At 40.4% G+C, this 13,332-nt stretch overlaps 1 protein-coding gene across 8 annotated transcripts in view; it reads left to right on the forward strand.

Annotated features, from left to right (window-relative positions):
• The window catches only part of ATRNL1 (attractin like 1), a 662,687-nt gene that overhangs the window by 208,816 nt on the left and 440,539 nt on the right, over nt 1–13,332 (forward strand). For all 8 annotated transcript variants that reach the window (XM_075611983.1, XM_075611984.1, XM_075611985.1 and 5 more), the window contains 2 exons: nt 1,921–2,139; nt 11,910–12,047. In XM_075611983.1, coding sequence (XP_075468098.1) covers nt 1,921–2,139; nt 11,910–12,047 — 357 coding nt within the window. The remainder of the gene's footprint in view (nt 1–1,920; nt 2,140–11,909; nt 12,048–13,332) is intronic.

The raw sequence follows: 13,332 nt of genomic DNA on the forward strand, positions 1-13,332 counted from the left end.
TGACGCCTGTTGTAGTTTACGCAATGTTTTTTATTGGGGAGAAAACATGGCCTAGAGTTCTGTCCTTTAAAATACAGTACACTGTTATCATTAATGTGATGTGAAATTGGGTAACGCCATGTTAAATGACAACAGAGCTTTGAGGATCTTGGCCAAAACTGCTCTATGTCACACTTTATATTCTGTTCATACTGTTAAATAGTTTCCTGCCTAATGACTGTCTGTTGATAAACCCAGTGACATGGAATCTGTCCTTTCTGGGCTAAACTGCTTCTGAGCGTTAATCGGCTGCACAGGTTAACCGCAAAGTTTATCAATTAGAATGACATTGAAGAAATAAAGTTTAAATTCATACAGTATGTGAAAGTCACTCGGTTTTATTTGTGCAGGAATAACAACAGAATTGGTGTTTAATTCAGTTGTCATTCAATGCAAGCTTATAATATATATATTTTTTTTATTAAATAAATGTAATGGAATTTGCAGGCCGTCCGTTCAGCACGGCATAGACACAGCTTTCTCTGAAATTGTGTTTTCTATCTAGCCAATGAAGAAATTCAATTTCCATAAGCAGCAATTTTATCAGACAAAAACATTTTCAAGTTTAAGGGCACAGAAACAAAAAGAAAGGAGTTTTGAGCATTAAGATTCAGTTCAGAGCGGAACTCTTTACTTAAAAATTCAATATTTCATGCAACATTAAGATTTAGTGGATTTTATGGCAGGTAATTATGTGCGCTGTAAAATTAAAGGCATTAGACCTGGCGGATCTTGGTGACTTGGTTCATGCCTTTCTCATATCCCAGCAGTAGCAGGAGTTCCTAACCAATTCAGCAATAATAACAATAATATTGAATCTATAAAGCACCTAATGTCTCAAGACCTCAGAGTGCTTCATAGATGAGCCATACATGACTTATTCTTCATATTTGAGAATAATAAAAGGCTGGCGTGACCTTGCTGTGAAGTTTTGCATTTTAGACAACCTAGAAATATAAACACAACCTGAGATTTCTTTCTGGGGGAGGGAGTGGTGGGAAAGGGATCTTCGTACATGTTTCCAGTGATTAATTGTTCGCGTAAACCGTGTAAGCTAATGCTTTTAAGCACCAAGCAATGGTCCATGGCTCCTTTATTATTCTTATCCAAACTTCTATTTATTTAAATATTCAATGAAAACAAGAGTTCTGTGTTATTATTACTTGGTACATTCAAACCAAATGTACAGTACATTTTCTTATATATGGAAAGTGGTGGGTCTACCTCCCTACGACTGTGGTTTTTGCTGTGCAAAATATTTGTTGGCCCCTTTGGCAGCCAAGGAGTTGAAAGCGTTGTTCTACTTGGCCAGCCCCAATATATAAACTGTCATCTGATCAGACCAGGAAAAACCACACCCGGCTTGTAGGTTTGCCTACATTTTGCTCTCAATCTGTGAGGGAAAAGGCTGCAGAGAGCCTGTCAGGGGGAGAGCCTGAGCTGCCTTTTGGATACCAGCGGTTAGGTACTGTCCGGTTGTTTTGCAGGAAAGACTATTTTGTTTTGTTACCGAATTACAGCAACCCCTGATACGGGGAATAAAGAACTTTCGTTACAAGATAGTGGTGTGTGAGCTCCTTCCTGATCACATCTACAAGGCCGCTCAGAGCACGTTTTCAACCCCTTGGCTGCCAAAGGGGCTAACAAATAAAGTAGTTTGTTTATGTGTGTGTATGTATATGTGTATATTATATATATATATATGTGTGTGTGTGTGTGTGTGTGTGTGTGTGTGTGTGTGTGTGTGTATATTATTATTTATATAATATATATATATATATATATATAACATACATACATACTGCTTTCATTTCCCCCTTGTCCTCCTGACCACATATTTAGATCATACTTCCTATTAATGCAGACCTCTACCTCTTCCAGCCCAGAACTGCTCGGGATTACGCACATGCGGTCAGTGTTTGGAACAGCCGAGCTGTGGATGGTGTAGTGACCCGAGTAACACGGGGAAGGGGCATTGTGTGGAAGGATCTTCCCGAGGTCCGATGAAGCTCCTTGGAAAACACACCACTGAAATGGTTTTGGATACCAGTCTGTGCCCACGTGAAAAGAGCTATGAGTGGTCTTTTATTCATTGCCCAGGTAAGCACAACCATTTCCATTATCGCCCTTTAACTTATTTCCAAAGGCATTCTTAAAGGTGAGATCTAACTCCTTGTTTGTTTTTTTGCCATCAACGGATCTTGCAAACAGTGGTACCCAACGTTCTTGTAGAGGAACAGTTAAGTAAATATTTATGATGATGAGGACGTAGATGTACAAATAACGTAATAATGCATTTATTTCAGCATTTCGAAAAACAGACACACAGACACAGACGCACACACACTAATTGTATGCAAAAACAGCGGCTGTTGTACATCTCATTAGCATAGGCTTAATGTCACGATATTGTAGCATAAGGCCGTGTCCATAGTCCGCATGTGGTGCAAACAAAAGGGCGTACCTCAATGAGGACGGCCACAGAGTGTGCGACCGTGCGCGTGCACAAGAGCAACGGCGCAGCCGATTTTTTGCGAGACAATTTCTTTTAATTTTGTCGCGCGACAGCTGGGTCACGTGCACAGGTCAGCCAATGATGGCGAACCGCTCACGTGACATCACGGCCCCGCCTCCGGCATGCCTCCCCGTCACTCACGTCATAGGAATCCTACAGGCCATGGATTGCTTCTCGTACAGGCACACGCGCTTTGTCGTGCGCGCGTGCGCCTACTAAATCCGAGGCCTAACGTTGCATTATCGGCCCATACTGTGACATTAAGTATGTCTCAGCGTCACTCAGATCCAGACCCTAAAATAGGTCTTTAACTCAAGTTGGGAACGAAAGACGAGTGAAATTACACCAGGAAATAATGCCATGTTCGTTAAATATATGAATAGATAGCAAAACCAGGAACCAAATCCAATAGCTACAGTACATGAAGCTAAAATGTAGATAATTGCGGGGCCCAATATGTGGTTAATGTGGAAATAAACACAGCTGTTAGAGAGGTATGTGAGGGGTTTGGAGTTAAGATGCAGATCTGTTTAGCTAGACCTGTCGACCCAAGAAGGAGAATTTAAATCCCATGGACAGCCTGCTGTAGCTGCAGTAAATGAATAAAGGTCTCCTTTTAATCCGGTGTGAAGTAACTCTTTTACTCACAAATGATCACCGTCCCCTCTCCTCGGAAATAGCATGGTACACCCTGGAAAGGGTAATCCTTGTCCCCCTGCGGCGTCTCTCCGATCCAACAATAGTAAGCAGGAACAAAAAAAGATCTGTGGTACAGCCGCCCCTGAAGTGTTGCAGAACTCACCAGCAAAAAGTAAGTTAAAAACAATGTATTAAACTACTGTACATAAAATGATACAAAAAAAATCACAAACAAAAAAGTATCCTCCTCCCACGCGTTTCACACCCACCCTGGTGCTTTCTCAAGGAGTATGGTAGTGGGGGAGAGAAGAAAGTACTATTTAAGCCTCTCCCCCTGCATAATGAAGAACAGTAAAACAACTGATAGCACTTAATTAATTGAGGGAAAAAAAGGCTGGACATGGTTAATTGAGGTAACATCTATCCCAGAAACAGATTTTGTAATAGTGCATATATAGATAGTGTATACTGTATATACAGGTGTAGTATATATGATGTAGTATAAATGAAGTCCTATTATTAATTGAACCTCTGGACAAGTATTTAGAAAAAAGTCCATACGTTATGAGCTAATATATGTAGTAGATATACTGAAACCAAGATATATATATGCACCTATATACAGAACACCACTTAAAAAGAGCACAGAAAAAAACAGTTGTATAGAGCTCCATAGTAATTTAACTGTGGTTACTCATCATCTTGTAACCAAAACAGGTTACAATGTATCAATAGGTTTAAATGTACTGCGAGACATGTATCCAAAAAGTGTCAACATCACTTAAATGCAAAATCATCAAGAATGAAAAAAGAACTCACGATGATTAAACTCCTAAGGAGTTATATGAAGATCTGTATACTCATATCAGACTAAACATGATTGTTTCTAGTATATCCACCCCAGGAAATAAACATCCCCAAAATACATTGAACAAGACGGGACCTGATGTTCAAAACGTAAATAGACCTATGAACATCTATCTTGATGTAATAAAGTCTACATAGGAAGGGAGGGAGGTGGGGGGAGGGAATAGAGAGAGGGGAAGGAGGGGAAGAAGGTAAGAAGGGGAGGAAGGGGGAAGGGAAGAGAGAGAGAGAGAGGAAAGGGAGGGATGGGATAGAGGGGGAAGGGGAAAAGAAAAGGCAGTGCTCCATGAAGATGTATGTCTATGGACTAGATGGATCTATAAAAAGTATTTTAGATCCCAATTTGTATTGAGGCCTTTTGGATTTAGTGTGTCCATTGTAAATATCCAAAAGGCTTCTCTTCTATATAGCATGTTAGTCCTATCTCCTCTTCGCTTATGTGGTTTGATATGTTCTTTGGAACAAAACAGGGGAAAACTGGGGCGCTCCCTATTTATGTAGCTTGTAGTAACGCCTAGAAAATAATGTATAACCAAAAGAAGGGGAGAATATATACTGGCCCTTGTTGTTTTCTGCGGCTGGACCAGAGAGAAGACGAAGCCACCATCTCCACTGATATATTCTATGGCAACATACTTGACGTTTTTTAGACTACCTCGTTGACACTGACTAACATGTTTAGATACTGGATGTGTCAAATCTTGTTTAGTAACAAGTCTCATATGTTCAAGTATTCTCATTTTGAACATTCTAGTTGTTAATCCTATATATTGTTTGTTGCACCCACAAAATAAGCATGTATATAACATATTCTGTATTACACGTAATGAATGAAGTATGTTATATATTTTTCTCTCATTCTTGTTTTAAAATTGTTTCGTTTCCTGTACATATGTGCAAATTTTAAATTTTCCACGAGTAGCAACCAAGCAAACCAGGGAACAGATTTATTTTAAATCCAAAAAGTGTATGTGATGGTGAGTGAAAGTGAGATTGTATGAATTAGTGTTGAGAAGATCAATAAAAGAGTGCAATTGGGTGATCGTGCCTTTCCAGATAATGAGTAGGTCATCGATAGGGGTTTCTATCTCCAAACACGTGGAACTGTTCCCACCACCCCATGAAGAGGTTGGCATAGGAAGGTGCAAAGCATGTGTCCATTGCGGTCCCACGTGTCTGGAGATAGAACTGCCCATCGAACATAATATAATTGTGAGTGAGAAGGAAGTGAATGCTGTCTAATAAAAATATGATGTGTGCTGGAGAAAGTCTAGGGGATGTTTCTAATAATGTTGTGTTGCTGTTAAACCGTGTTCATGTGAAATGATAGTGTATAGTGAAGATACATCTAACGTGACCCACAGATGTCCAAGTGAAAATGGATAAAAGTGACAACACGTGCGATGTGTCCGAGAGGCGAGAGTGGAGAACAAGGGTTGGAAATAGTGATTGATGTAGTGAGATAGATGTTCCCCCAGTGACCCAATGCTGGATACAATTGGGGGACAGATTTGTGAATTTTAGGTAGGTGGTGAAAATTGGGAATAATAGGGAGATTACAGTGTAGATATTCAAATTCATGAATTGAGAGTACTTGAAAATCCCTCCCCATATCTAGTAATTCGTATAATTCCACAAGAAATTGACTAGTAGGATCAGATCGTAACAATGCATTGGAATGGTGATCGTTAAGTTGGCGGTACGCCTCCATATTATACTGTAAATGGTCTAAGACTACAACCGCTCCCCCTTTATCAGCATTTTTCACAACGATAGACATGTTGTCTTTGAGGCTCTTCATAGCCTCACGTTCAAAGTCCAGATTGCTCGGATATCGCCTAGTTTGAGATGTTGTAGATATGCCTTTAGAGAGGAGCAGTAGGTCCATTTCGACTGCTGCTTGGAAAACGTCAACGGCCTGTCCCTTTAAAAATGTAGGACAGAACTTAGATTTGTTTCTTAGTCCGGAGTCCTTACTATAGAGAAAAGATTGCATTGGATCACTTCGGTCAATCTGGTCATCGAGTAGTTAAACCATATCCTGTATATGAAATTGATCTTTGAAATTGAATTGATTAGTGATATCAAATAGAGGAACTGTCTCTGAGTCTCTCAATGTTGGCATTGCTGTTGGTTCTAACTCATCGTCAGTCTTTGCAATATAATTCTCAGTTGAAAAGTTATTTGTGTTCACTTTACAGTGATATGTTTCTAGTAAATTTGTATAAGTCAACCATCGCTCAAATAAGTCAAAATTTTTATCAGAAGCAAAGGTGAGTCCAAAATGTAGGAGTTTAAGTTCGTTCAGAATCAGTGTATATTTAGAGATATTGAGAACATTTGTATCCTCAATATTTAGTACCTCCTCTACTTTGCTGGTGGCACTCACCAGCTTATGCCTGGATCTTCTTCCCTTTCTGCATCGTTTTGTGACGGTGGACAGCTCACTGATGTAGTATTGAGTGACTGTAATCTTCCAGGATAGCGCAATTCTTCTGCTGAGGCGGCACCTGAGTCATTCTCTGAAAAAGATACACTGAGAGGAGTGGGTTCTGTATCACAGGGGAGTGCAAACTTTTCCCCGTGCTCACCCCTGCCTGCTCTCCTCGGTGCCTCGCCCCCCCCCCCTGCTCGACCCCCGGCATCAAATGATGCATGTGATCCTGCGGCATCATTTGACGCTGGGTTACCAGGACGACGTATCGCTGGAAGGGAAGGTAAGTGTATTATAGAGGTCTCACGTGGTTCCCCGGCTTTCAATTTAAATGCCTGGGGGGAGCACGGGACCTCTATAACTGCCGCACCCCCTCCAAAAATCTAGCGCTCCCCAGTTTGTGCACTGCTGCTGTATCAGATATATCAGAATCCATATTTTTTCCTGAATGAGTGCCCTTTTTGGGAGATTTCCTAGAATAGATTTTGGTTTGGGTTTTTTGTTGTTGTTATTTGTTTAGGATTTATTATGAAAAGATGCTTTATCAGATTGTGGTTTTTTCCAAACATATATATTTGTATTTTTTTGTAATCCCCTCTATCTCTTTCGTATTTTGTTCTGCTTTAACATAATGTTCCTTTCCATTTTATTAATACGTTGGGCCAATAAGCTATCCATATCCTTGAATTTGTCAATGTGAGTGAAAGCCTGTAATTACGTTTGTAAATCAATTACTTGTTTCTCAGCAATTATCTTCTCTTTCATTTTGTGTTGTATGATCAGTTCTATTAATTTAAATGAGCACTGATCTAAGATGAGACTCCACTGTTTCTCAAACTCTTTATCTTCAAATCCAAAAGTTAGGTGCTTTGTCATCCTTAACCCTTGTGGGATCCTTTTTATTTTATTTTTTCAACTTGTATTTTATTATTTTTGCAAAACATAAAGAAAGGGGGGGGGGAGTACAGAAAATAAAGAGGGTGGTGGGGAGGGGTAGGGGGCTGCATCATCATTGCTCTCCACGCAGGGAGCATACAATCAAATAAACATATGCATACTCCCAAGCTGGTCTCTCTCTCCTACCTCCCTCTCTCTCTCCTACCGCCCTCTCTCTCCTACCTCCCTCTCTCTCCTACCTCCCTCTCCTACCTCCCTCTCTCTCTCCTACCTCCCTCTCTCTCTCTCCTACCTCCCTCCCTCTCCTACCTCCCTCTCCTACCTACCTACCTACCTCTCTCCCCTACCTCCCCCTCTCTCTCTCTCCTACCTCTCGCTCTCTCTCTCTCCTACCTCTCTCTCTCCTCTCTCCTACCTCTCTCTCCTCTCTCCTACCTCTCTTCTCTCTCCTACCTCTCTCGCATCTCGCCTCTCTCCTACCTCTCTTGCCTCTCTCCTACCTCTCTCGCCTCTCTCCTACCTCTCTCGCCTGTCGCCTCTCTCCTACCTCTCTCGCCTCTCGCCTCTCTCCTACCTCTCTCACCTCTCTCTTACCTCTCGCCTCTCTTACCTTTCTCTCTCTTTCTCTCTCACCTCTCTCTCTATTTCTTACCTCTCTCTCTCTCTATTTCTTACCTCTCTCTCTCACCTCTCTCTCTCTTCCCCCCCTCTCTCATATATATATCTGAAACCAAGATATATATATTATATATATATATATATATTATATATATATATATATATATATATATATATATATATATATATATATATTCTCTTGGTTTCAGTATATCTACTACATATATTAGCTCATAACGTATGGACTTTTTTCTAAATACTTGTCCAGAGGTTCAATTAATAATAGGACTTCATGTATACTACATGAGGTTATACTTGTATATATACTCTATCTATATATGCACTTCTATTACAAAATCTGTTTCTGGGATAGATGTTACCTCAATTAACCATGTCCAGCCTTTTTTTCCCTCAATTAATTAAGTGCTATCAGTTGTTTTACTGTTCTTCATTATGCAGGGGGAGAGGCTTAAATAGTACTTTCTTCTCTCCCCCACTACCATACTCCTTGAGAAAGCACCAGGGTGGGTGTGAAACGCGTGGGAGGAGGATACTTTTTTGTTTGTGATTTTTTCTTGTATCATTTTATGTAGTTTAATAAATTGTTTTTAACTTAATTTTTGCTGGTGAGTTCTGCAACACTTCAGGTGCTTCTGTACCACTGATCTTTTTTTTGTTCCTGCTCGTTACATATATGGCCAACTGTAGTGTTACACCCATCCAGACCATGTAAAGCAAGGGTGGGCAACTCCAGTCCTCAGGGGCCACCAACAGGTCAGGTTTAAGGATATCCCGGCTTCAGCACAGGTGGCTCAATCAGAGCCAACTGTGCTGAAGCAGGGACATCCCTAATACCTGGCCTATTAGTGGCCCTAGAGGACTGGAGTTGCCCACCCCTGATGCAAAGGCTCTGGGTATAAGTAATGGCAAGTTTAGGTCTGACCTAACTAATGTAGAGTTTAGTCCTCAAGTCAACATTAATGGACTTCAGTGACCATTGTAACGTTAACTGCATGAACAGGGATTATCACAACATTTAGACACGTTAAACAATACACTGCACATGCGCATTGGTAAAAAGTCTTAGCGCACGTCAACTTGTGACGCGCTGCACATTAGCGTGACCTATCGGCACGCCCATGAGAACGTTTCAAATTCAAATAAATACACATTATAAACTGAATAATCTTTGTGGATATGCGTTACGGATATCGATACGTAAAATGGCGATAATGTTCATCAAAAAATGTAACACTTCTGTGGATCTACTCCTGAGTGGTTACAACGAGAGTAAGGTCGCGTCCAGGGTGAGAGCACGCTCGCGAGCAAAACATGGAACTCAATTGTAGCATCCATACTGCACGCGCACATGCATGAGCGTGGGTAGACGCGATGCAAAGACAAATTTTTTTGTCTTTGTTTCGCAATGACCTGGTCACTTGCGCGGTTCAGCCAATGGGGGTTGAACAACTCAGTTCCCAGGCACTCACCCCATCACGCAACCATGTCGGCCAGGAACGCGACAACTACATCCAAGCGTGACGGCGCTCGGGCGCGCATGCGCATTGACCCTGGACAGGGCCCAACAAGCTAGGGCTTACCTTTTATACTGTTAGAACCAAGCTGTTGCCTTTACTTGGGAACAAGAAGAATGAATAATTGTTTCACAGTTTAGTCTCATCCTAGCTTTATACTTATAGACGAGATGATATTTTCCCTGTGTATTCAAATCAACTTATTCCAAGAGTCAACAAATATTTTCTTTTATTGTGTTTGAGAGAGACACGTCACCTGCAAGGGACTTGTGTTTCTTTTTAACGCATTATTGTTATTTTGAAATTTGCCAGAAGAGTTTGTAATTGTGTTTGAGCTCTGTGCTACAGGAGCGTAATGTGCTTATCTCATGTACAACACAAATATTTCTTCCCCTTATCCAATTTAAAGGCAGAAAGAATGAACCCCATGCAAAATGTTTTGTCAAGTATAATTTGAATACAATTAAATCTCTGGGCTTTCCTTGGTTTGTGCACGTGCATAAAAACCAAGCTGTCAGGGATTTCTATTTTTACATTCTGTAAACCTTAAAATAAAGTTTCACTTGAAAACATCTTGCTCCAGACATTAGCCGGGTCCTGGCTACATTTCGTGGGACTGGTGAGTTCAAAGTGATGCAAAGTCTGCAGAGTTTATGTTGCTTCACTTCTCGCTTTTGTGCAAAATTGTTGCTACTTAACAAACGTTTTTGGACATTTATCAGGCCCATTGGTGCTATATACTATATAGAATTCAGAGTATGTATCGATATGAATTCCTTTCATTTTTTTTTCTGTTACTGAACACTCAATTTCTTCACTAAAACTGAGTGACAATTTTGTTACAGCCAGTGAGGATGCTAAATTTATTTGCACTGGGTGCAAAAAAGCTCCTTGAATTAAAGCAGCTTTCATGTAAAGCAGCGATTCCCAAACCATTTATACATTTTGCTAGAAAATATTTGTTCCATAAACCCCTAACTAAGAAATGTTTTATTTTAATAAAATCACGCACCTCAATGCATTCCACTGTGGATGCAAAGCATTATGGGGAGCGACTTTGGAAGCTTCTGCTGTAAGTGACAGCCATACATCCCATGCTAAGGTGCAGGTTGGGCCTTAGGCACGTTCTATAGTGCCGGGCGCGTGCTATGCCGTGCGTGCCTGCAGAATTTTAGTTGGCTGACATTAGTCAGCCTTTCTATACAAGTGCCGCGCGTGCGCACGGCAGGGAGCCGTCAGACAGCGGCGAAGATGAGGAAAATAATCTTTTCGCGCCGCTGCCTGTGCTCAAATGTGTGTATGTATGCATGTGTATGTATGTATATGTGTGTGTGTATGTGTGTATGTATTTGTGTATCTGCACAAGTCTAATACATTTTTTCTTTTTACGATTTTTTTTTAAAATAAATAATAAATTACACATAAACACACATACACACACACACACACACACATACACACCCATACACATACACACACATATACACAAACACACTCAACACTGTATACTCGAAAAGCATGCGGCATGTGCACGCGCGTTCGCATAGGCACGCACGGCCGCATGCTGTATATAACAGCCCTTACTCAGTGCGCAGTCCCCACACGGGCTCAGGAACCCGCTATACTCCCTGAGATCTGACATTACAGATTATTTTGGGGTGAACCCCTTGGAGACACCTCTTGAATGCCCTGTTGGGAATCACTGATAAAAAGCATCATAAAATTGTAACTCCCATTGCTTCGGTTTTGCAACCAACTAGGCAAGACGAGTTATCATTATGGTTCCGTAATTATGGTTCCATTTATATTTCTTTGTTTGTGCTAATTGAATGATAACATTGAGCTTACCCTTACAAACTAATCACACATTCACAGACGGGAATCTCTGCCAGGAGCGAGGCAGTGACAAACATTCTGAAGCTGGCACAGTCTGTTTGTGTACAAAGCATGTGTCGGCTTTAACAATAAAAATCTTAGACATTAAATCACTTCTCTTCTGCCATTGTGTTACAGTTTTTAAGAAAATGAAGACTGTAAAAGCCGGACAGATTGCCCAATGCCTGGATCTATGCTGGAACATAGATGAGTTTAAACCAGCAAGTCACTCCCTGTGCCTTAGATAGTAGATACCCAACATTAGATTGTAGACCCTTTGGGAGTTATTAATTCAAGTGCGATAGTGATGATTAGGCAGAACCGCACCGAAACACCTATTCAAGTCAATGGGAGTTTCCGTGGGGTAGCACCTTTTGGGGAATAGGTTCATTGTACCTGCTAAAGTTACTAAAATAAGAACAATTCTTTATCAATGTCGGTTAGGATTTTCAGCGGATTTTAATCTGCTGCTGTTTTTTCTCTGTTACAGAATGCCAGTGCAATGGGCACAGCACATGTATTAACCACAACGTGTGTGAGCAGTGTAAAAACCTCACCACAGGAAAGCACTGCGAGACATGCATGCCAGGCTTCCATGGGAACCCTACCAATGGGGGAGACTGCGAGGGTAAGTAACAATCACCCTGTGTGCTAACTAACGTCTGACCTCCGAGGCATAGAAAATGATGGTATCTTTGGTCACGAAGGCATGATTCATAAAACATGTTATTTCTTACCTGTTTTGGATTTTAAGAGCAGGCAGAGAGTGAAGACTCTGCTTAAGTCAAACTTTCAAACTCTCTGAAGCACCAATGCCAACTCAATGAGTCAGTAGTGGCAATGTATGAATTTGTTTTAAGTTGCTTGATGAAAGTTCCTATGATTCTTTTAAGAAATTTGCCATTTCTTAGGATAACAAAAACGCCTACTGTACCTCTTCTTCTTTTTTTTTTTAATGCAAATATTTAAGAAATTTGGTAATCTTTGGCAATATTTATCTAGTACTTGCCAATATTCTCCAGCTTCTTCTGACTCTTGAAGCACCAAAGGTGGCAGCATATATTAGGTCCTCTCGGAACTTCTCAGGTCTCTCTCAAGTAGAACCAAGATGAGCAGGAAACCTACACGGACAAAGAAGACTAGATTACTTTCTTGCATTTTGTTTAACATGGCAATACTTGTGTATGACAACATACGACTCCTATGTTTTACCGCCCGATGGAGAATATGTAACTTACATGGTAAATATAACTGGGGCTTTGCAAGCCATTTACTGTATATAGATGGGATCGTGGCATTTGAGTTCCTAATTCACTTGATAGCTGCCCTTAGTAACTGTATTGCTGCTTATTTTATTGTCAGCTCTGCTACTTTTGCAGCTTTGAAAGAAATCTGAAAGTATGAAGGCCCCAAAATAAACCATTAGAGTAGAGTTTTGCTCTACGGTTTGGAGAAGTCCTTTTTTTTTTGTATACTATTTTTCTTTATTTTTCATAACAAAAAAATGTACATTATATACCGTTTTCATATAAGCAAATACAACATCAAGTATATGTGTATCTCCATATCTAAAACCAAACTTTAACTTATATATTAAATTATACAAAATGAAATCATAGACGTGCAGAAACAGAAAATAATTTCCCTATAAATTCCTATCTTAACCCCTTCATGACTGGCGGAGCACCCTTATTTTTGTTATTGCTTGTATATACACTCCTACTTTATCATCTGTTTTAATAGAAACCACCTCGATCCCTCAAACACCTTAACTAGCTGTTCTTCTTGCGTTGCTGAAAAACGTTCCAAATAATTGCCCCGATTATTCTAGAACTTTTTAACTCCTTTCTCCAGATCTTTTATTGCATCTCTTCTATCATTTAACAGTATTAACATTCATTCCGATTTGAGTT

This window comes from Ascaphus truei, chromosome 8, assembly GCF_040206685.1.
Source record: "Ascaphus truei isolate aAscTru1 chromosome 8, aAscTru1.hap1, whole genome shotgun sequence".
Taxonomy (NCBI): domain Eukaryota; kingdom Metazoa; phylum Chordata; class Amphibia; order Anura; family Ascaphidae; genus Ascaphus; species Ascaphus truei.